At 41.1% G+C, this 25,716-nt stretch overlaps 1 protein-coding gene across 2 annotated transcripts; it reads right to left on the bottom strand.

Moving 5' to 3' along the window:
* Positions 1-3,079: 3,079 nt before the first annotated feature.
* Positions 3,080-25,223, bottom strand: LOC108272487 (interferon-induced very large GTPase 1-like). Of its 2 annotated transcripts, none has more exons than XM_017480917.1 (2): positions 25,202-25,223; positions 3,080-8,181 (listed from the first exon to the last, which is right to left on the bottom strand). In XM_017480917.1, the coding sequence occupies exon 2, from the start codon at positions 8,173-8,175 to the stop codon at positions 3,427-3,429; it is 4,749 nt and encodes a 1,582-aa protein (XP_017336406.1). In that variant the 5' UTR covers positions 8,176-8,181; positions 25,202-25,223; the 3' UTR covers positions 3,080-3,426. The 2 variants fall into 2 exon arrangements, with proteins under 2 accessions (XP_017336406.1, XP_047014806.1); XM_047158850.2 differs by lacking the exon at positions 25,202-25,223 and adding an exon at positions 18,010-18,087.
* Positions 25,224-25,716: the final 493 nt, after the last annotated feature.

Genomic DNA, 25,716 nt, shown 5'->3' with positions numbered 1-25,716 from the left:
TTCTTTTATCGTCTCTACTCGTGTTCTTTTATCCTCTACTCGTGTTCTTTTATCATCTCTACTCGTGTTCTTTTATCCTCTACTCGTGTTCTTTTATCCTCTACTCGTGTTCTTTTATCCTCTACTCGTGTTCTTTTATCCTCTACTCGTGTTCTTTTATCCTCTACTCGTGTTCTTTTATCATCTACTCGTGTTCTTTTATCCTCTACTCGTGTTCTTTTATCGTCTCTACTCGTGTTCTTTTATCCTCTACTCGTGTTCTTTTATCGTCTACTCGTGTTCTTTTATCCTCTACTCGTGTTCTTTTATCATCTCTACTCGTGTTCTTTTATCGTCTACTCGTGTTCTTTTATCCTCTACTCGTGTTCTTTTATCCTCTACTCGTGTTCTTTTATCCTCTACTCGTGTTCTTTTATCCTCTACTCGTGTTCTTTTATCCTCTACTCGTGTTCTTTTATCCTCTACTCGTGTTCTTTTATCGTCTCTACTCGTGTTCTTTTATCCTCTACTCGTGTTCTTTTATCCTCTACTCGTGTTCTTTTATCGTCTACTCGTGTTCTTTTATCCTCTACTCGTGTTCTTTTATCCTCTACTCGTGTTCTTTTATCCTCTACTCGTGTTCTTTTATCCTCTACTCGTGTTCTTTTATCGTCTCTACTCGTGTTCTTTTATCGTCTCTACTCGTGTTCTTTTATCCTCTACTCGTGTTCTTTTATCCTCTACTCGTGTTCTTTTATCCTCTACTCGTGTTCTTTTATCGTCTCTACTCGTGTTCTTTTATCGTCTACTCGTGTTCTTTTATCGTCTACTCGTGTTCTTTTATCCTCTACTCGTGTTCTTTTATCCTCTACTCGTGTTCTTTTATCCTCTACTCGTGTTCTTTTATCGTCTACTCGTGTTCTTTTATCGTCTCTACTCGTGTTCTTTTATCGTCTCTACTCGTGTTCTTTTATCGTCTACTCGTGTTCTTTTATCGTCTACTCGTGTTCTTTTATCCTCTACTCGTGTTCTTTTATCCTCTACTCGTGTTCTTTTATCCTCTACTCGTGTTCTTTTATCGTCTCTACTCGTGTTCTTTTATCCTCTACTCGTGTTCTTTTATCGTCTACTCGTGTTCTTTTATCCTCTACTCGTGTTCTTTTATCCTCTACTCGTGTTCTTTTATCCTCTACTCGTGTTCTTTTATCCTCTACTCGTGTTCTTTTATCGTCTCTACTCGTGTTCTTTTATCGTCTCTACTCGTGTTCTTTTATCCTCTACTCGTGTTCTTTTATCGTCTCTACTCGTGTTCTTTTATCCTCTACTCGTGTTCTTTTATCGTCTCTACTCGTGTTCTTTTATCCTCTACTCGTGTTCTTTTATCCTCTACTCGTGTTCTTTTATCGTCTCTACTCGTGTTCTTTTATCCTCTACTCGTGTTCTTTTATCGTCTCTACTCGTGTTCTTTTATCCTCTACTCGTGTTCTTTTATCCTCTACTCGTGTTCTTTTATCGTCTCTACTCGTGTTCTTTTATCCTCTACTCGTGTTCTTTTATCCTCTACTCGTGTTCTTTTATCGTCTATACTCGTGTTCTTTTATCCTCTACTCGTGTTCTTTTATCCTCTACTCGTGTTCTTTTATCCTCTACTCGTGTTCTTTTATCGTCTATACTCGTGTTCTTTTATCCTCTACTCGTGTTCTTTTATCCTCTACTCGTGTTCTTTTATCGTCTCTACTCGTGTTCTTTTATCCTCTACTCGTGTTCTTTTATCGTCTACTCGTGTTCTTTTATCGTCTACTCGTGTTCTTTTATCGTCTACTCGTGTTCTTTTATCCTCTACTCGTGTTCTTTTATCGTCTACTCGTGTTCTTTTATCCTCTACTCGTGTTCTTTTATCGTCTACTCGTGTTCTTTTATCCTCTACTCGTGTTCTTTTATCCTCTACTCGTGTTCTTTTATCCTCTACTCGTGTTCTTTTATCGTCTACTCGTGTTCTTTTATCCTCTACTCGTGTTCTTTTATCCTCTACTCGTGTTCTTTTATCGTCTACTCGTGTTCTTTTATCCTCTACTCGTGTTCTTTTATCGTCTACTCGTGTTCTTTTATCGTCTACTCGTGTTCTTTTATCCTCTACTCGTGTTCTTTTATCCTCTACTCGTGTTCTTTTATCGTCTACTCGTGTTCTTTTATCCTCTACTCGTGTTCTTTTATCCTCTACTCGTGTTCTTTTATCCTCTACTCGTGTTCTTTTATCGTCTCTACTCGAGTTCTTTTATCCTCTACTCGTGTTCTTTTATCGTCTCTACTCGTGTTCTTTTATCCTCTACTCGTGTTCTTTTATCGTCTACTCGTGTTCTTTTATCGCCCCTCGACTCATCTTTCATACAGAAAATAATTTTTCTATGCAAGAATAATAAAATGAGGCATGGTCTTCTACTTTTCTTCAGAGCATATCAATATCTTGATTGAAATAAAAACAACATATAATCAAACACAGTGTAGGATTAATATTCTCACTGATGTAATGTGATTAATTTGTACATGTTGTCTTGATTCAGAAAAAGATAGAGTAAATGTAAACAGTCTGTCTGAGTCATGGAACATCCTGAGGAAAAGCTTCATTAAATCTAATAAAGACTCATCACAGAGTTCAAACTCCTTGACTATCACTGATGTGTTCTTGAGTGAGACACTTAACCCTCAGCTCCACAGCTCTGTGACCAGATCTTTGACTTGGTCCTGTGTCACTTGTTGCTTAAAAGCATCTGTTAATGTTTTTAATTTTAATAAAATTGGTGCATTTAATAATAATAAAGAAACAAAACAAAGCTAAATGACTACACTCTTAAAAACCCTTCCTTCTCTACAGTATTCTTTTTATACTTAAAAGTTCTTAGCTTCCAGTAAGAGTTCTACATAGAAACATAAAATGTTACTCCATAGACAAACGAGACACTTCTTAAATATTTTATATGTAATGGGAGTTTCCGCCAAGAACCATTTTATAGTGTTCTTGAGTTGAGCTATATGGTCCATTGTGTCTCAAATTCTTCAGAATCAAATATCAAGCTTTTGGAAAGTCTTTCAGAAGCACAGAGACATAAAATATGTTGTTTATTATTACAGCCTTGAACCATAAACAAGAACACCTTAACTAAAAAAAAGAATCATATCACACTCACGCACTTACTAGGATTAATATTCTCACTGATATAATGTGATTAATTTATGAATGTTGTCATGAAGAAGAAAAAGAAAGAGAAAAGGTAAACAGTGTATGTGTGTGTTATATAGTGATTATTCTAAATATGATCTAATGATTGTTTCCTAATAATATTTATTTATAATTTCTGTTATCACTAATACAGGCTGATGTTCTTTATTAATGTTCATGATTAAGTTGCTGTTCCTGCCAGGTTCTGTTCAGAAGAGTTTTGTCCTTCATCAGATATATTCATCCAAACTCTCAATAGCTTGTTCTTTTGTGAATTCTCTCCATTCACTGGGGATCTCACCCTCACCCTGAAATATTTTCTTATAGTGCTTCTCCAGGTCTTTCTGGAATCTGCACACAAACCATTTCCAGTATGCAAGCTGTGAATTATCAGGGGTGATGCTCCAGGACTCATATACTCCTCCTGCTGTTCTGTATGATTTGTAAGGTACTGACTCATCTGGATTATGTCTGGGGTAGAAAGATTCATTACTTTGTACAAGTGTTGTGCAGAAATCAGAGCAGAGGTTTGTTGTACCTCTGAAATGCCACCCATCTATACCATCTATTCTGTGGAAGGGGACACTGTGATCTCCATCATGATCCTTCATTGTGTGGGTACAGATGGCTTTACAGAATGGACACTGTTCCCAGCAGCATCGACAGAGGTGTTCAATCAGAATCTCATCTGGTTTCTTCCTGAACCTCTCCATTTCGATGTCTTTTACATGTTTAAAACTTTTCTCGAGCTCTGACATCATTTCAGTGAGACCTTCACTAACAGCCTGCTGTAGAAAATCACAGTCTGTAATTTCTTTGTGATCAGTGAAGGTTATTTCTTTTAAGCTCAGTTCATCTTGTAGTGAACTGGTAAAACTTCTCAGCCACATGTCTGCATCACCACGCCTGGTCTTCACCTCTTCAGCTGCACTGTGAACAGCATTTATTACTCTCTGCTCTTTGTCTTTTAGATTTCCTTTAAAAAGGTTCAGAACTCTGGTGTTATTTTCAGTAATGTACTTATTAACCTCCTCTGTAATGAAGTGTTTGAAGTGCTGTTGGGGATGATGAATGTACACTTTGTACTTCTCAAAGTCCTCCTCCTCTGCCAGACATTTCAGGATGTGTTTCTCAAGGTTTGATCTGTTACCGTTAAACTCTGGCATGTCTGATTTCATCTGACCTGCCAAATCAATAGCAGTTTTATTGTAAACCGCTTGCAGGATGGATTCTCTCAGGCTACTGCAGATCAGTTCACCAAACACTTTTGTTGTTGTTGTTCCTCTGAAGTAGTTTGTAAAGACACTGTAATATTGTGGTTTCTGCTTGGAAAGATAAACTCTTGGATCATTTGCATCCCTGAATTGTTTATGTTGTTCAGTATATCTGTGATTAGCATGTGCACACACATGAAGACAGAGATCCAGAGTGAACTCCTTTTTGAGCTTAATTCTCTGGTTTCCACTGTAATGATCCTCAACTCTCTTCCTGACCTGGTCTGTTATTTCTTGTATGTAGCTGTCTTTGTACCCGAGTCTTCTGATTTTGTTACAGATCTCACTGATTAAGCCCTCGGTTTCTCTGATCACATTTATGGCCAGAGTTCTTACTAAATCATTGTCCTCAGAAGAAGGTTTATTGATGAAAGGAATGTAATTAAGAACCTTCTGTCTTCTGAGTTTTGAAATGTAATGTGAATAATCTCCCAGTCTGTCTATCTGTCTGTAGTCTTGTTGAGATTTCCGCTCACACACAGAAGCGTGTTCATTTCCCACAGACAGAATCTTTATAGCATCCTCCCAAAAATCAAACGTTCTCTCTGGAGGTATGTCTTCTGTCAGTTCAGTGACGCATTTGTCCCACACTTTGTCAAATTCATCTTTAAGAACTTGTTCATTAGTTGTTGTGGTTTTGAGTTTCAGAGCGAGGTCTTTGCTCAGATTGAACAGTTTTTCATTGTACTGTGTCCTTTTATGTTCAAAAGTCTCCCGTGCCTGTAGCTGATGTATAACTTCATTCACATTTTGTTTTGTGTCTTTGACAAGGTCTTCATAAAGCTGTGTGATTTTCATTTCACATTTCACTCTCCACTGAATTAAAATTTCTTTGTCTTTGTCCTCTTCAAAGTAACGCTTCATTGATTGGTCCACTTCCTCTTTGGTCTTTTCCATGAAAGAATAAAGATCTTTATCTTCAATTTTTTTCAGTTTTTCATTTTCAATTCTGTTGTGAAGTTTTTGTTCAGTATCTAACATGGCACTTCTGAGGGTCCAGGTCCATTTTCCAAACTCATTCTCCAGTTTTCTGTACACTGATATCTCCAGTGTGTTTTTGAAGCTAAACACAAAGTTCTCGTTGAGTAATGCATTCCAGAGATCACTAATGTGTGATTTAAACTGTGAGAGAGTCAAACCTGGAGAGTTGGTAGCTTTATTGAAAATGGCATTCTTTAGATTCTGAACATTTCTGCTGTAGCATGGGTTTGGTGGTGCCATTGGTGGGCTGCCCTCCCAGAGCTGTGCAAAATAATACACATCATCTTGTACACTGAATTTAATCACATCACTGAAACACTCAGCTTCACTGTCTTCTTCTTTTGCAGCTAATTTTGTCATTTCATCCAGTTTTTCCTGTAAACGTCTCCTTCCCTCCATGTTTTTCTCTCCAGCTGTGATGTCACTGACATTCTGATGGACAAACAAACAGCTGGGATTCAGTCTGGCCTTCTTCATCCTCAGGAAGGCCTGAACAACAATCTGAAGGATGTCCTGCATCTCAGCAGGGTTCTCTCCAAAGATGTTGATCAAGGTCAGATTTCCAAGACCAACAACAAATGTGGCGAGTTCATTATCATGATTTCGAGTGGATTTTCCTGCGAGCTCAAGTGCTCGAAGTCCTTCAGTATCTACAATAAGAATGTAGTCAAACTTCAGCCTGTTCTTCATCTCCTCTGACACTCTGACCAGCTGCATGAAGGCTCCTCTGGTGCACCTTCCAGCACTGACAGCAAACTGGAGACCAAACATGGCATTCAGCATGGTGGATTTCCCAGAGCTCTGAATCCCCAGAACTGACAGCACAAACACTCTCTGGTCTCCCAGTATCTTCACAAGTTCATCTAGAACTGCTGAAACCCAGGTCAGAGGAACATGAGCAGCATCTCCATCCATCAGCTCCAGTGGATGACCAGATTTCATGAGTTCTGCTGCAAGTTTGGGAAGAGAGGACGTGTTATCTTCTTTAGATCCTTTCTTGGATGTTTGTACAGAAATGAAAGACTCATGTATCTGACTCATCTCTCTGAAGATGTGTTCCAACCCAAAGGTTGCTGCATTCAGATTTTCTGAAAGCTCCTCAAGTTCTTTTTGCCCCTGCTTCATTTGATCTGATTTATCATGTTTCTTCTTAAGGTGTAACACTGTTGTCCACTTTTTATTGTATTTGTGATGAAGATCTGAAAGATCATTTGAGGTGCGTTTGTCCAGGAGAATCCCAACCCATTTTAAAAAGAATAATTTTTCATTTTTTCCTAGACAATTCAGTGAGGAAATGAATTGTTCCATAAGACTAGAGAGTCTGTGTTTATGCTGCTCTTCACGGATTTGCTTCATTTCTCTTTGTTTCTCACTCTTTTGCTTTTCTAAGCTGTTACCTTGAAGTCGATGCAGGTCTTTGTTCATCTCACACCAGTCATGCCATAACTTCCCCTGACAGGGCAGATGCTTTTCCTTTAATTTGGACACTTCATTTCCCACCAACTGACTCATGATCATCTCAGCAGCTACTTTCCCTCTCTTGCATTCAGGGTCGTCTTCATCTTTTGTAATCACTTCAGTTTTGTACAAATCTTCAAGTTTGAAATTTGAAGATGACTTTGAAAGACACTCTTTGATAGTCGTTCTGAGGTTCTTGGCTATATCTGACTGATTTCTGTCTTTGAGGCCAATTCTGTATTTTCCATTTCTGGTTCTAGTTACACAGGATTCATCCTCAGAAAGTAGACAAATCAGTGGTTTGGTATCTTTTAAGAGCTTTTCTAGCATTTCCTTATTTGTGATTTTATCTTTATTAGATAAAAGTACAACATTCACTGAGGACATTTCAGTCAGGATTTCCAGTTGCTCTTCATAAGTTCCTGCATCACCATGGAGATTACAGAATGCAACACAGTCAGAGAAATAATCAGTTTCCTTCCCAGATGGGCAGTACCAAGTGATCTCCACCACTCCATCCAGCAGTAACCGGTTCTTGCTGTTGCCTGGACAGTGTCTGTGGAAGAATGTGTGATGTTTCTCATTGATCAAGCTGTTCATCAGCTGAGATTTGGATGAAGATGCAGAGCCGAACCTGAAGAAAGCCACCATTGGAGTTTCAGCTTCATAAACAGCCTGGGTTTTACTGATTACATTACCAGAGGAGTCAGTGGACTTCCAGCTCTTTTTGATTTGGCGAAAGGTCCACAGAGGAAACTCGATCTCTCTGGTGAAGGGATTGGGCACCAGCAGAGGCAGAGCGTACTGACACTGAGCTAGTTTATTCATTATTAGCTGCTTTAGGAAATGATCTGAGCAGTGAAACACTGCCATCTGGACATCCATGGGGTGAACTTGAGATTTATGACTTTCCGTTCTAAATGATTCTGCCTTTTTGGAGAACATTTCAGCAATCATATCAACACCTTCATTCTTTCCTGTACGGTAAGTGTGAGAGAAATAAGTGACGGGTTCTTCAGTAGTAATGTATCTTACACTGTAGTCCATCATTAACAGCCTTTGTAGAAAGGTTTCCACTAAGTCTTTCTCTGTACAAGACTCCTTCCAGTGGAATGAATGTGAAGTTATTTGCAGAACTTCTGAAGTTTTCATTTTTTGTTCGTGCCTTTTCTTAAGATTAAGTCTAAAAAACAGTTCCTCTGGTTTTGCCTTTTCAAGCTTTTTCTTTTCTCCATAGTTTAATCTGTCTTCTCCAGATGCTGTCATCTTTTCCTGTAAATATATCATACATTTCAACATTTCAGTTTATTTATTAGATGGCTATTTCATTTGTCTACCTTTCATGATAAATTACTGATTAAAATATAAAAGCCTACCATCAATCAGGTCTTTGCAACAGCAGTGAAAAAACTAACCTAGATGAACCTATGCATATATAAGTGAACCCCTTCAGAATTAAAAAAAAAAAAAAAAACGCATAAAAAAGGGCTTGTATTTATATCATGGATAAGATTCATATCACAGCAGACATCCTGCACATACTCAGAATGCAGTATTATGTTATTTGTAGTATAGGCTGTGGTGGCTCAGTGGTGTATATCTGGTAAAACAGAAATTTTTTTTATTAGATATCCTTTTTTTTATTAACGGTATTATGTTGTATCTGCATTGTTTTTGCATTTGATTTGTTTTACTCTTGTTTGTACTTGTTGATCAACATGCACACATTTTCCTTATGAATGTAAAAGACTTATTTGTGAATGTAGTTTAATTTTGGTGACACTCAGTGACGTGTGTGTGTGTGTGTGTGTGTGTGTGTGTGTGTGTGTGTGTGTGTGTGTGTGTGTGTGTGTCTGTGTAGTATGAGTATTATTTGTTATTTCCTTACTTGTAAACGTGTAGGTGAGCCCACTCCGAACGCACACTTACATTGATGGCACCAATGTTTTGGTTCACTGTTATTGGCGTTGAACAGTGTTACAGTGGATGTTTAACTAGGTAGCCTAGTGTCAAATGTTATTACATAGTTAATAATAACTACCTAATGTTTATTACGTGTTCAGTTCAGCTCTTTGAGGCCATGATGTGACATAAAGATGAGGATGACTTCTATTTGAGATGGGACCATGTCAAAAGTATTGAGCTACCGCTACCATTCTCTGTGATGAGAAGCAGAGCTTTCATGGGGCACTCATGGAGGGGATGGTGCTACTGCTTATATGATGAACTTGTGAGGATTTTACCAACACATTTAAATAATGCAGCATTTCTGCTGTGGGACAGCCTTCCTGCTACTGTTCAGACTGGCTGTGAAAGAAAGATTCAGAGAGGCTTTTGGGCAGAAACCAGCCCCTCAACTCGCCCTGGTGCTCTGCGAGAAAGTTTAGAGGCATATGCTTCAGAGATGATGGACAAAGCTTTTCCTCATATGGTGATAATGTTCAAAGAGTTTAAAAAAATCATTGTTTCCTGACAGGTTTGGATCCTGTGCCATGAACAGGGGGTGACAGACTGGAAGTAGGCTGTGATAATTGTGGGTCGGTGATAAAGCTAGAGAGGCAATATTACATGTCAGTTAATGCTCCTTACACTAATGAAGCTGTAAAGGCAGTGGATGGGAGACAGTGGAGAACTGTACAGAGCAGTAGATAGTTTGCCAGAAGAAATAAGGGACATGAGAATGAAGCTGAGATGCTTAGGAGATGAGAACCACAAACTGGAAGCTGGAATGAGGCTTAAAGCTATGAATGAGTGGGGTGGTGGCCACTCTCAATCAAGTGACCAACACTGTGTGTGTGTGTGGGGGGGGGGCATGGATGCCAGTTACTGATCTTTGATGGGACACAGAGGCTGTTCACCAGAGAAAAAATGTTTCAGCACAGTGATAAGCGTAAGCCATTTATGGAATTTCGTGATTGTAAAGAATCATACTCTGCTCAATCCCCTGCAAGTCGCATCCCCCACATATGGAACAGTGCAGAGGAAGAAGGATGGATTTAGTTTTCCTAGCAGAGGAGACAGACAAAGTGGGCCAGAAAATGGTCTGTAGCTGATATCCCAGACACCAGCTGTACTACCCATGGGCCTTCAAACTGACAACACCAATGGCAATAATTCAATATCAGAAGGCATTAATGATGACACGGGCACTGGCCAGGAACTGGTAGTGTCGTATGTGAGAGAACTAATTGAAGGAGTGGATGTTCCAATCTTAGTGGACTCCATGTTAGTTAAGTTCCAGTGTGTCTCTTATTAATACAGATTTTCACGTCAATTTCAGCACTTCTATTGAAAAAGGACTATGTTGTGGCCCGTGCCATGAATGAACATATGCTAGATACATTGGACAATATCACAATAACATTCCAGCTGGGAATCACATCATGGCAGCATGTGTTTAATGTATTAAAGGAAACCATGCAGGGAAACCATTGGACGTTTTGGTGAGAAATCAGGCTTTACTGGATATCAGCCATGCAACGCTAAAATTGTGGGCCATCTCTGTCCCTCTGCTTACTATCAAAAACCTTGTTCCAACATGCTGCAGTGTATCTCTGGCCACCACTATGAACCTACCACCCCTCAGCAAGTCAGTTGTGCCAGTTCAGGTGTGTTTAATCAGCACAGCTCATTTATTGAGTTGACTTTGTTTGTTATCTAGAGCCAAACATGTCTGATTCTTCCAGTCTAGTGGTCTCTCACACTGCCACCAAGGTGCACAATGGACTGACTAAGGCTCGGATTACGAATCCTACTGTGCAGGACATTTCACTGCAAAAAATCCACCTGGGTGAGTTTTACTCAGTGGATGACTTTGACATCCAGCCTCTTCACCATGCTTCAGTTAACATGGCAGCAGCAACCTCTTACACAGTGGCGCCTCCTGTATTATTGAATGAGTCATCACAGAGAGAGCGGCACTGATGAAGGACAGCATCACTAGCCCTATGACATAGGTGCCATGGTGTGGCTCAACAACCCGGTAGAAATCCACAGCAAGCTGGCACCCCATTGGAAGGGGCCTTATGAAATTCTACAAGTCATGGATCCGTGTGGGGAACCTGGACTAATTTATTAGATTAGCAATCCTTTGGACTCTGATGAGAGAATAAATGTAGTACATTAAAATAGACTGTGGCCTTATACACTGCCTATTTTTCTCAGGTCGCATAACCAGACAATGTAGACATACCTGGCTCCCTGCTGAATTCCCCTTCATTGGAGTCAAAGGCGTCTGGTGGAGGGGAGTGCATTTCTTCCCTGAATTAACTGAGTAATTCACCCGAAAGACAGTGTTCATGTGGGGGGCCAGCTGGGTCGGAACCAAGCACAAGTTGGACTGGGAGGGTTTTGCCATTTACAGGACTTTGTTATGTATTGAAGTGACTGTTACCTCTGTTTATGGCATACTACAGAAGTGTGTTTGTGCTATTTGCAGGACTGTTTGTGGCTGGTTATTAAAGAAGTGCTTTATACTAAACTTGCTGTTTCACTTTACACAGCTGTTGAATATAACTGAAGGTGTTCATTCTGGAAGGGGGGAATGTACCTTCCACTAATATTATAACTATTAATGAATTAAATATTATAGCTAATAATATAACAAAGAATGCTGTGAAAAATGGTCTTTATTGTTTAACATTTGATTTTTTTATTTAAAAAATTCACAAAAATTATCTGCTCTCATTGATATCAAACAATTGCAAACACAACACAGGTTTACAGGCGTGCAACAATTATTGGCACCCCTATGAATTCAAAGGAGGAAAATATATTTGTAAGTATATTCCCCTTGATATTTTTTTTTTTAAATTTTCACATCTGGGTGACTAGGAACAGGAAATTTTTCAACCACATCTTCCTGTTTCTCAGGGCTATAAAAATGAGGTAACACATAAGCCAAATTCCCTTAGTTATTCATAACAATGGGGTAAGACCAAGAAACATAGCTTTGTTGAGCTTCACAAAATGGGAAGTGTCTATAAGAAAATAACACAAGCAATGAAAATGCCCATTTCCACCATCAGGGCAATAATTAAGAAGTTCCAGTCAACTGGAAATGTTATGAAGCAACCTGGAATTGGACGTGTGTCTATATTGACTCAACGCACTGTGACAAGGATGATTTGAGTTGCCAAAAAATCTCCAAGGATCACAGCTGGAGAATTGCAGAAGTTAGTTCTTGGGGTCTTGGGGTCAGACAGTCTCCAAAACTACAATCCAAAGTCACCTACATCACCACAAGTTGTTTGGAAAGGTTTCAAGAAAAAAGCTTCTACTCTCATCCAAAAACAAACTCGAGCATCTTTAGTTTGCCAGACACTACAGGAACTTCAAATGGGATCGGGTTCTATGGTCAGATGAAACAAAAAAAGAGCTTTTTGGTAATAAACATCAGAGGTGGTTTTGGTGCACACAGAGAGGTAGGCATATGGAAAAGTACCTCATGCCCCCGCTTAAATATGGTGGTGGATCTTTAATGTTTTGGGGCTGTTTTTCTGCCAGAGGACCTGGACATTTTGTTAGGATACATGGCATCATGGACTATCAAACATCAAAAGATATTAAATGAAAACCTGACTGCCTCTGCCAGAAAGCTTCAAATGGGCCATGGTTGGATCTTCCAGCAGGACAATGATCCAAAACACATCAAAATCAAAACAAAAATGGTTTACTGACCACAAAATCAAGGTCCTGGCATGACCATCCCAGTCCCCTGACCTGAACCCCATAGAAAACCTGTGGGGTGAACTGAAGAGGAGAGTCCACCAGCGTGGACTTCAAAATGTGAAGGATCTGGAGAGATTCTGTATGGAGGAATGGTCTCAGATCCCTTGTCATGTATTCTCCAACCTCATCAGGCATTATAGGAGAAGACTCAGAGTTGTTGTCTTAGCACAGGGAGCTAGCACAAAGTATTGACTAAAAGGGTGCCAATAATTGTTGCACACCTATATTTAACAAAGATATATATTTTTGGATAAACCTATGTTGTGTTTGCAATTGTTTGATGTATATGAGAGCAGAGTATTTTTGTGATTTTTTTTTTTACAAAATACCAAACAGTGCAACAATAAAGACAATGTGTGTTTTTCACAGCCTTCTTTGTTCATATTTACCAAGGGTGCCAATAATAGTGGAGGACACAGTATATAAAAGACTTAACTGTAAATGTAGTTTAATTGTGGTGACAATAAGTGACCTTGCACATGTTACGAAACGAGACTTGGACAGGAAGTAAGCACAGGAGTAAAGTCTTTATTTACACGGCTGGCACCATTATTCATTCCGTCTTTTCTCAGTTAGTCTCCTCTCTAATACCATGTGACATGTGCAGGAATGCGAGGGGTTTAAATAAACAGTCACCATTATCTTAATTGCTGACAGCTGGCAACACTTCACAACACACCCTCACACCTCCACCAATAACTGAATCAGGCGAGGACAGAACAGGAACCAAAACAAGTGCACATGTCCATTGTAAACAAAGTCTTAGCGTCCATGTGCACTTCAAGCACGTGCACGCGCTATCCAGCTGATCGTGCACAACATTGCTGCATCGCCATCTGCCGGCGAGATCGTGACAGAACCCCCCTCCAAAGGCGCTCTTCCCGGGGCGCCAAAGAGAACTCCCCTCCAATGGCGGTTCCTGGGCCCCGTGTAAGCTGTCCTTTGATGTTTCAGGAAACAGGGCAGCTTCCGCCAGGCAGCAGACAGGTGGAGCACTGCCCCCAGCAGGGCTGGGGCATTGGGCGACGTCCACCACAGGGCTGGAGCTCGGGGTGACGTCCTCAGTGGGACTGGAATGCTCGGCGATGTCCTCAGTGGGACTTGAGCTCAGAGGGATGTCCTCTGCGGGGCTGGAGCACAGAGAGATGTCCTCTGCGGGGCTGGAGCTCAGAGAGACAATCTCTGCGGGGCTGGAGCTCGGGACAGCTTCCTCGGTGGGGCTGGAGTTCAGGACAGCTTCCTCGGTGGGACAAGACAGCGGGACGGCTTCCTCAGCGGGACAGGACAGCGGGATGGCTTCCTCGGCGGGACAGGACAGCGGAACAGCTTCCTTGATGGCAGAGACCTCCCCGCGGGTCTCTGGCTGGAGCTCCGAGGTTGCCAGGTTGACCTCGGGCTGGGGCCCAGAGGTCGCCAGGTTGACCTCGTTCTAGAGCTCTGGAGCTGAGACCTCCCCAAAGGTCTCAAGCTGGGGCTCTGAGGTCGCCAGGTTGACCTCAGACGGGGGCCCAGAGGTCGCCAGGTTGACCTCGGGCTGGGGCCAAGAGGTCGCCAAGTTCACCTCAGGCTGAAGCTTGGGAGCTGCGGATTCGAGCGTGTTCACCCGCTGGTAGAAAAGGTGGAAGAGCGGGTCAGGCTGGGGCTTTCCATTGACCTGCCACCCCAGTAGGTCCAGACCACGAAGATGTCCTGACCAGTAGAACTCCTCAACAAAAAGTTCTGCGAACTGGGTGACATCATGGAGGGCGGAGGACCCAGTATTCACCAGATGCTCTGCCCAGTCCGGGGCCGGGCCGCAAAACCAGGACACCAAGAACCTGATCCACTGGCTCTTAGTAGGCTTGGGATATGCCAGGCTGCAGAAATAAACCTGGCAGCTGCAGAGGAATTCCAGCGGGTAGCTCCTGTAGGCTCAAATTTAGCCTATTACCCGAAGACACTTAAAAATTTAACATAGAAGCCAATACTCACATATTCAAAACCAATTGGAGATATAAAAATCAGACACCAGCCGTGAGTGAGAAGAAGCAAGGTTCCAGGTTTATTGGTTCCACCACACATGAGATCCACACCGATGAGAATTCTCAGAAGTGATCTGACACCCGGAGCTGAAGATCCCTTATTTATACAGTTTTCTACACCCAAACCAAAAGAGCTTTCCCATAATACCAATATGTTTAGAAAGCGCTTTCCCATAACACCATTATGTTTAGAAAGAGCCTTCCCATAATACCATTATGTTTTAGAACGAGCCTTCCCATAATACCAAAATGTACGCGACTCAACATTTCGGAGAGACCTTGGTCTCATGGGGTCCGCTGTTCCCATAGACTGTTATCTTGCAGCCCTAGCCGTTCCCATCGACGGTTATCTCGCGGCCCTCGCTATTCCCATAGACGGTTATCCCACAGGTGCAACATGGTTCAACTACCCTTATAAATGGCCCATCTTGGTTCTCTCTTAAAAATTAAGGCCTTCGTATGTGTTGCTCCTATTTTTTCTCATGAGAAAAGGATCCTCCACACCTTCAAGTACATTATGAGTAAGTTTCTTTCTCATTATTCTGTATTTCTGTTTTATAATGCTTTTTCCTTTCATATTTGCTCTACATTTCTGTTTTATATCTGGTTATACTGCTTGCAAGTATTTTACCCCCTTTTCTGTACTCCATACTTCATAATATCCTTATAATATCCTTATAATCCTTATATCATCCTTATATATGTATATCATCCTTCTGTAGGCCTCTGTGTGTGTGTGTGTGTGTTATGTCTGCATGCCTGACCTTGACTGTGTGAGTGCCTCTGTGTGTGTTTCTCAGCCTGCACTCCTCAGCTCCTATATTTCTCTGTGAATAATAAATCATAGCGGTAATCTTAAAGTGTGAATCCAATTCATCAATATCTGCCTAATACCGTTTATTCGCTTCTGTGTGTCCTAGGTACCCGTCACTTTTCCTTATTTCCTTTACTGGAGGGGCTGGATTTGGATCTGAACACTCGCTATCAGCTCGCGCATCTCACTGCTGACATCACTATGCTAATCGACGTTCTGCGCACCCCCTCTGGAAATGCGAGATTCCCCGAACCTCTCAGATACAGAATTCACCCCACGAATGTGTGCATTGACGTCTCTACGCAGACAGACCCTCTGCCTGACCCTCCCTCCAGCTATCAGACTGAGGATGGTCTGACCTTCTCTGACCCGGGCTCTGACCATTCTCCCCTTATCTCACCTGCCAGTCCCGAGTACTCTACTCAGTACACCTCGGCTGGCTATCCCACGTCCCCAGGACGCACCCCATTTTATTACCCATTTTCCCCCTACCATTCCCCCCAGGATTATCATCCCACCAGTCCTGTGAACTCTCAATAAAATGACATGCTATTCATACTTGGTCTGTGAAACCTCAATAAACTTACATACTAATCATACTTGGTCCCCCTCCTATTTATTTCATGTATTTTTTATACACAACACTCCCCAATCCCTCTGTCGCCGGTGGGAGTTTGGCGGTGAACCTTTGTGGGAACTGCACGGACTGGAAACGCGGCCAGTTATCAGAGCGTCTCCCAATAAGGTGCCCTCCTGCTACTTTCATGGTCAGGGGCGCAGTATTCTATTACGAAACGAGACTTGGACAGGAAGTAAGCTCAGGAGTAAAGTCTTTATTTACACGCCTGGCACCATTATTCATTCCGTCTTTTCTCTGTTAGTCTCTACTCTAATACCTTGTGACGTGCACAGCAATGCGAGGGGTTTAAATAACCAATCACCATTATCTTAATTGTTGACAGCTGGCAACACTTCACGACACACCCTCGCACCTCCGCCAATAACTGAACCGGGCGAGGACAGAACAGGAACCAAAACAACTGCACATGTCTATTGTAAACAAAGTCTTAGAGTCCATGCACACTTCAAGCACGTGCATGCGCTCTCCAGCTGATCGTGCACATCGTCGCTGCAGCGCCATCTGCCGGCGAGATCGTGACAGCATATATATGTGTGTAGTACATTTTCCCAATCCAGGCTAGGAATTAAAATTAAACAGGCAACAAAAAGACAACGTTTCCTTTAGAACTTTTCACCAGGGAAAAAAACCATGAAGTGCACAGTTATTCTTCCTTTATCAATGCCAGTAGTTTTACATGTAAGTGTACACTGTATGATGGAAAAGATTCTAGCATTAGAGGTGCACATTCAGAAATTATAAAGGACTATTGAGATTGAGGAATTAAAAATAGAGTTCTGTCGACAATGGCAAGTTTTTTTTATGAAAAAAATGTAACTAAGATAAATCATGTGGGAACTTTTTCCAGCCTCAATGTGAAATTACAACATACAAAAATTAAGTGAAAAATAGGAAAAAACTTTCAATAAACTGGTTTCGTAAGTGTGCACACCATTTTATATTTAGGGGTTTGGCTGTGTTCAGATTGAACCAATCACATTCAATCTCTTGTTCAAAAGTAATTATCATACTGCTGTCATCAATGAAATAATTCTAATTAATCCGAAATAAATACCAGCTGTTTCTGTAAGATCTTCTTCACAGCTTGGTTCTATCTGACTGCTGAAGTCATGGTCCAGAAAGAGCTTAAAAGCATGTACAGGGTCTGATTGCCAAAAGGAATCGATCAGGAGAGGGGTATAATTTTTTTTTTTTTTTCAAAACATTAAATGTACCATGGAACACCGTGAAGGCCATCATCAACAAGTGGAGAAAATGGAGCACCACTGTGACATCACAAAGGACAGGACGTCCCTCCAAAATTTATAAAAGGACAAGACAAAAACTTACCAGGGAAGCTGCAGAAAGACCTACAGCAACATTAAAGGAGCTGAGGGAATATCTGACATGTACTGATTACTCTCTGCATGCGACAACAGTCTCTGAGAAGCCCTTTCTCATAAACACCCAAGCCCAAATAAATCACCCCAACCATGTGGTAAAATTAGATTGAATGCCATGATACAATCGAAAGGTGCTTCAAATAAGTATTAGTTTAGGAATGTGCACGCTTATGCAACAAGGTCATTCTAACCCCCCCCCCCCCCCCCCCCCAAAAAAAAAATAAATAAATAAATAAATTATTCTTACTGTTTTTCACTTTAACTGGTTAAAATTTCACAATACAGATGAAAGGTTCTGACATGATTTATCTTGATTTCATTTTTTACATCACAAAAACCTGCCATTTTAACTGTAAGGGTTGAACAAATTTGCTCTCCTTAGTGAGACACCCACTGAGAACCACCTGTTGAAAATTCTCTGGTTATAAGAGACTGCATTCGATGGCACATGAAATTTAGCTATGCCTTTAGGGGGGCAACAACTTTAATTTCATTAGATAAGGAACTGCTTACCTTTCCTTTTTCTGTCAGTTCTTCACTGACATGTGTAACTTTCTTCTCTTGTGGCAGGTGAGTGTTATGGTCTATAAAAATGTGAAAGTACAAATGAAATTTATGGAGAAGGTTTCATATCCTACTTGTGCTGATGTTTTTTTAACACCAAAAAATGGCAGCTTCTTCTACAGAATAAATTTAAAGTATTCACCAAAAGCCTCCCTGGGGCAGTTAGCCCCAGTGCTACTGTACAGCCTCCCCTTGCCAAGGCTGTCCCAAGTTTTCAGTGTTCTCTGGTCAGCGAGCTGTCACAAGGCAACGGAAATCTGATGCTTTTCCTCCAATAAAATGTGGAAAAGTTAACATCACTAAAAGACCATCTGGGAACTATTCCATGGGTTCTGTCTCCATGTGTTCTGTCTACCGTAGAAAAGGGTTACCAGGTCCAGTTCAGAAGTCGAACCCCCCCCACACACACACACACACCCAGCTCAGAGGTGTGATCACCACAGTAGTCAGCACAGACCAGAGCCCAACATTAGCACAGGAAGTAAGATCACTTTTGGAGAAAGGGGCCTTAGAACATGTACCCCATTCCCTGAGGGAAGGAGGATTTTACAGCCGTTATCTCCTGGTTCACAAAAAAGAGGGGAGTATGTGGCCAATTTTAGATCTGTGTCATCTGAACTGTTCTCTTCGGACATACAGGTTCAAGATGCTGATGCCCAAACTTATCATTCCACAGATTCAGTTTGAGGACTGGTTTGTGATGATTGATCTAAAAGTTGCATATTTCCACATAGAAATATCGCCCAGTCACAGGAAGTTTGAGTTTGGAGGCAACGCATACCAATATGAGATTCTTCCCTTCGGGATAGCTTTGTCCCCTTGCACCATCATAAAGTGCATGGATGTCATTCTGGCTCCATTGTGACTCCAGTGCATCCGTGTACTAAACCACCTGGATGACTGGTTAATTCTAGCATGATCCAGGGTACTGGCAGTTCAACATCGAGATGTTCTCGCCCACATGAAGAGCTTGGGGCTCAGGTTGAACCTCAGAAAAGTATGCTGTCTCCAGTGCAGTGGACAACTTTTATAGGGGTTATAAGGATCCTACTATGATGAGGGCATTTCTATCCCCAACATACGTAGGGTCAATCCTATCAACATTGAGCAAGATAAAGCTGGATCTTGGAATCCCCTCCAGTCTCCATGAGAGACTGTTGGAGCTTATGGCAGCAGCAGCCAATGTCATACCATTGGGCTTATTGCACAGGAGACCGTTTCAACGGTGGCTGAAAATTTGGGGGTTTTGTCCGAGGATGAAACCTCTGAGAGTAATCAGTGTTATGCGGCGATGCCTACATACTCTGAGAATTTGGAGGTATCCCCGTTTTCCAGCTTGGGTCACATTCTAGGGGTGTCTCCTTATCGCAAGATGGAAATGACAGATACCTCCCTTACGGGGTGGGATGCGGTCTTAGGCGGCTGTCCAGCTCACGGTCTCTGGAGCACCCTCATCTGGAGTAAAATGCAGATGCGGGCCATATTTCTAGCACAGAAAAAAAAATTCTTTCTTGTTCAATTGAGAGGTCACCATGTGTTAGTTGTGACAGACAACACAGCGGTGGTCTCATATATCGACGACCAGGGAGGATCATGTTCGCACCCCTGTTCAGGCAGACGCAACTAATTCTTCTCTGGGCAGAGGGAAAGTTTTTGTCAGTGAGTGCAATGTGCATTCTGGGCAGCCGGAATGTGGGGGCAGACATTCTGTTGAGGCAGGGTCTGAGGCCCAGGGATTGGTGGCTCCATCTACAAGTGGTGGAGTCCATATGCCTAGAGGTCTGGCCAAGTGGAAGTGGATGTGTTCACCTCCGAGGAGACAACACACTGCCCACTGTGGTTCACCCTCACTCCTCCCGCATCATTACGGCTGGACGCCATGGTGCACATGTGGCCGAGGTCGCACCTATATGCTTTTCCCCCAGTCGCCCTGCTCCCACAAGTTCTAGAGAGAGTTCGCCAAGACCGTCTACATCTGCTGCTAGCACCTTATTGGCCAGCTCGAATATGGTTCTCAGAGACAATATCCCTGGTAGACGGCACTCCTTCAGAGACTCCCATCCGCAGGGATCTACTGTCTCAAGCCGGAGGGCTGATTTATCATCCTCGGTCGGAACTATAGAAACTGTGGGTCTGGCCCCTGAGGGGCACCAGCTCATAGATTCTGGTCTCAGAACTGAGGTTGTAGAGACCATGTTGAATGCTAGAACTCCATACATGACGAAATTGTACGTGCTCATGTGGCAACTTTTTGTCTTTTGGTGTGAGGAATGTCAGCTAGAGCAAGTGAATTGCACAATAGCTACAGTCCTGGAGTTCTTACAAGGACGTTTCTCAGCGGGGGTTTGCTCCTCCTACAATCAGGGTCAATGTGGCCCACATTTCGGCCAGCCACGCCCTTATTGATGGAGCCTCTGTGAGGCAACATCCTCTAACTTCGAGGTTTATGTGTGGTGTCAGGCGGCTGAGGCCAATCTGCAGACCACGCATACCTTCCTGGGACCTGGAATATTAAAGCCTGGATATACATTCTGGCCCAGGCTTGAGTGTCTTACAGTGTCCCTTGGGCTCAGATCTTTTTGATGGACTGGGTATTCTCATTCCCATAGCGTTGAGCTCACGCAACGTGGAGTTCCCTTTGAAAGGGAACATCTGCGTTAAGCATGTAACCCTGAGAAGGGAACGAGACGTTGCGTGGCTTTGTCACGCAAAGCCTTTTGTGAGGGCTCTTCCCATAGCATTCAACTAACGCAACATGACGTTCCCTTCTCAGGGAACATGCGTAACCCAGACCAACTGCTCAATATAAAATCAAGATTCTTGTTTCTTTTGATTCCCTTGAACATTCAGAGGAATTTGTTTGTTCTACAAAATCTATAGTAGAGCAAGCAAAAAACAAAGTTTTTGATAAAATTCTAAATGTTCAACTTCTTGTTTGAGAAATTGGAATTTGGAATTTGGAAGAAAGCATCCTGAGGCCAACCATAACAAAAGTTGTTTCCCATGTTTGCAGTAAAATAAATAAGCTGATTGATTCAGTCTACAAAAAAAGAATATGCAGGAATGGTGTTTATGTAACAAAGTGAGGAATGTGCAAAAGGCATTGAAGGTTTAGGGGGTTAAATCAGGAAGGAAATCTTATTCCTTTCCATTATTTTTCAAAAATATTATGGTGCACATAAAACATTATTGTATTGTTTTTACAACATTATAGTGTTGTAAAATTATTACAAATTTCATATTCATTAGAATCATGTTCCTTTAAATACCCTGTCTGAGGCACATTTATGCCTCTCTAACTGCAGTTTATTTTCATTTAAATCACAGCCCTGGAGATTGAAGAAGCATTTACACTTTAAAAAAAGAAAATCTATTTCATGTTATTCTAGGTTTTACCTATAGTGAGAGAGCATATACAAAGCAAATTTTGTATTTTAAAACATAAATACATTGATGTAATAAATCTTACACCTTTTGTAAAAATTATTTAATTGGAATAAAACATCTATATATAATAAAGATATTATTTTATAAAACTAGAAAGAAATTGTTTAACCAAAGCAACACAGGCCTTCAGAAATAATAATGTACCCATTGCCAAAACTTTCTATTTTCCAGCACAAGTATAAAAATGTACTGTATGTTCATCACACACACACACACACACACACACACACACACACACACGAGCAGACACTACTTTACAGCAAGTGTAAATCACTTAAAACATTGTGTAGAGTCAACAATAATGATAATAATACTTAACTAAGCCATAGATGTTTTTCCTCAATGTTTATGTGACATGTATCATGTGTTATTTTGTCAGATCAGGTGACAGAAGCAGTCCTACCAGGTAGTATCTCAGACAGGGCAGGCAGTGAGGCAGATGGAGAGGCAGGGTTACAGGTGAGGTCGAACAATGAGATGGAAGTATGTTAAGTGAGATTCAGTACTGTGACAGATGTTAGGCTGATCTACTGTATGTTCATCCTTGTGTGTTTGAAATGAAAGATTTGAATAGCCACATGGACTGCTTTTATGTTCCCACAAACTGATAAACTTACATGATATGTCTTTAACCTGGTTTCTTATATGTACAGTGGCAAGAAAAAGTATGTGAACCCTTTGGAGTTTCATGGTTTTCTGAATAAATTTGTCGTAAAATGTGATCCGATCTTCATCTAAGTCAGGGGTATTGATAAATATAATGTACCTAAAAGAATAACACACAAAAAAATCTAATCTTTCATGTCTTTATTGAACATACTCATTCAACATTCAAAATGGCAGTGGAAAAAGTAAATGAACCCTTACAATTAATACCTGATTGACCCCCCCTTGGCAGCAATAACCTCAACCAGGCACTTCCTGTAGCTGTGGATCAGACCTGCACATCGTTCAGGAGGAATTTTAGCCCATTCTTCTTGGCAGAACTGTTTTAGTTCGGTCATATTCCTTGGACGTCTCATGTGTATGGCTTTCTTCAAGTCATTCCATAGCATCTCTATTGGGATGAGGTCTGGGCTCTGACTCCGCCCCTCCAAAATGTGGATTTTGTTTTTCTGAAGCCATTCTGTTGTGGACTTGCTCCGGTGTTTTGGGTCATTGTCCTGTTGCATCACCCAACTTCTACACAGTTTCAGCAGACGTACAGACATTCTCACATTGTCCTGAAGAATTGTCTGATATACTTGGGAATTCATCTTCCCCTCACTGATTGCAAGCTGGCCAGGCCCTGATGCAGCAAAGCAGTCCCAAATCATGATGTTTCCTCAACCATACTTTATGGTTGGGATGATGTTTGTATGATGATATGCCGTGCCTTTTCTACGCCAGATGTAGTGCTGTGTGGTTTTTCCAAATAGTTTAATCTTAGTTTCATCAGTCCACAAAACATTTTGCCCATACCACTGTGGAGTGTCAATGTGCTCTTTTGCAAACTTCAGGCATGCAGCAATGTTCTTTTTAGTAAGCAGTGGCTTCCTTCGTGGTGTCCTGCCATAGATACCCTGCTTGTTCAATGTTTTACATATTGTAGACTCATGAACAGAGATGTTCACCAGTTCCAATGATACCTTCAAATCTTTGGCTGTCATTCGGGGTTGTTTCTTTACCTCACTGATGAGTCTTCATTGTGATCTTGGTGTCATTTCAACTGGGCACCCACTTCTTGGTAGAGTAGCAACAGTCCCAAAGTGTCTCCATTTGTAGAATGTTTGCCTAACTGTAGACTGGTGAATTTCTAAAGTCTTTGAAATCACTTTGTGACCCTTACCAGCTTTATGTAAATCAACTATTCTTGATCATAGATCCTCTGAAAGCTCTTTTTGGCGAGACATGGCTCACATAAGCATGTGCTTCTTGTGCAGAGCAAACTCCAAAAGTTTGAGGGGTTTTTATCATTCAAAGTAGCTGTATTCCGCACCTCCAAACTCATTTTCTTAACGAGACTCCAGGTGTGCTAAAACCTGACTCCAATTAGCTTTTTTGAGGTCATTAACTTAAGGGTTCACATACTTTTTCCACAAGCACTATGAGGTTTTTTTGGTTGTTCTCAATAAAGACATGAAAGATCAGAATTTTTTCTGTATTATTATTTTATACACATTATATTTGTCAATATCCCTGACTTAGATGAAGATCAGATCACATTTTATGACAAATTTATTCAGAAAACCATGAAACTCCAAAGGGTTCACATACATTTTCTTGCCACTGTATATAGTAGAGCACAAGGCTCCAGTAAGACACGAATATATTAATATACTAATCTTCCTCTATTTCTAAAACAGATTTTGGATGAGGAAGAGAAACAAATTCAACTAACCGCTATCTTTATGGATGTGCAACAGCAAGGTGCGAGGGAAATTACTCATTTTCACTTTGTAATAAGTTGTTCTTGTTCATGTTCATCTGAGGATAGCGCCTAAGAAGGCCAGGTCATGTCACTGAGATCAGTACAGAATGTTTATCTGCTTACAGAGACACAAACATGTTCTTCTGTTCAAGGATCATCTGCACATCTTCCAAGATCCTAAAACAAAGCCTGTTTGAACTGCCTCAAACTGCTTCTTATCGGTATACAGAATTATGTCATGTTCTGCGTTTCATATATATAGTAGTGGTTCAGCACAGGCACTTCAGAGCGCTCTCATTATTCTATCCTGCTTTATTCTATCTTGTATTAACCATCTTTCTGTAAGAACCCTTTTAACCTTCAGAGGACGAGTCTGCGAGTGTTGTCTAATTTCCACGACTGGAAATGTGACTTAACAGAACCCTTTAAAAAGCATGTTATCTCTGATAGGAACAGCATCAATACCACAGCAAATCATATCTTAGTAAGAGGAATATTTTATTAATTTATAAATCTGAATGAAAATAAAACATTTGTTAATGTAAATTGTATAGCTTAGATTGGATACTTTGTATATGCTGTAATTATATAAGAAACGGATTGGAGACCGCCCATTTTGAATATAAAACTTTAGCATTTATGTTCTGTAGCATGTGACTTTTTTTGCATGCAATGAAACCCGTTAACACATGCGTAATAAAAATCACGTTTTCTGTCTAATTGTGAGGGACGTGGAATGGGGAATCACACGTCCAGTTCAATTAACTGAGTAGTATAACATTACTATAACATCTGTGTGTTTCATTTTAAAAGGTTAAATTAGAGGTGCAACATTAAACCTGCACACTTCCATCAGTCAATTTTAATTTACATTTGTAAATTAGATGAGAATGATCTTCAGTCTTTTTCAGGGTAAACATGAAAAACAGGAAATAGTTTAAAAATTGAATTTGTTCTAATCCTTAATTTCTGATCACAGAATGTTTGTGAGCAGCTTTTACAGGCGTGCTGGGAACAGTAAGAATGGGTTCAGGTTGGTAAATAAATGTTAACATTACAGAAGATTTTCAGATGAACTAACAGCAACAGCATGTTATAAAATTACAGTAAGCAGTGTTTCTGAAACAGCTCCAACTTTACTACCAAACAATTAATACACTCTAAGTCAAATAACTAAAACATTGAGTCAGTGATAGTTTTATTATTATAATATTTCTGTAAGGATTTGACGTTACACAGGTAGTGAAATAAAATGATACAGATTACAGAACCGTAAAATCATACCTGAGTACTGAAGCCCCTAGGTTTGCAGGTATTTCTGTAAATCAAAAATACCAAGCTGGCTATTTAATGAGCAGGGTGTGGTGATCCCTTGAAGTCACATGACTTTGCAGAAAAACCTTCCCTGACTTGTTTTTGTAGTTTAACCACATATTATCTACATAAGAACACATCATTAAAATAGTGATGCAATTTCATATTTCTATATTTTTTTAGCTTGATACGTTAGAGTAGACATTTAAAAAAAATAGGTAGCCTCTCCGGGAACGAACCGTCACCTTATTGTGGTGGAGAGGTTTGTGTGTCCCTATGAACCTGAGGGCTGTGTTGTCTGGAGCCTTGTGCTCCTGGTAAGGTCTCTCAAGGCAAAGTGGTCTCAGGGGAGGGGCCAGACTAAGAATGGTTCAAAGTCACCCTCATGAAAAAAAAACAAACAGAGGAGGAGTTACCCTGCCCGGAGGATGCCCGGGGCCCTCGTCTGGAGCCAGGTCCAGAGGGAGGGCCCAACTGCGAGCGCA

Source organism: Ictalurus punctatus, chromosome 12, assembly GCF_001660625.3.
Source record: "Ictalurus punctatus breed USDA103 chromosome 12, Coco_2.0, whole genome shotgun sequence".
Taxonomy (NCBI): domain Eukaryota; kingdom Metazoa; phylum Chordata; class Actinopteri; order Siluriformes; family Ictaluridae; genus Ictalurus; species Ictalurus punctatus.
Note: the sequence above shows the minus strand (reverse complement) of the source record. Positions and strands in the feature narration are given on the sequence as shown.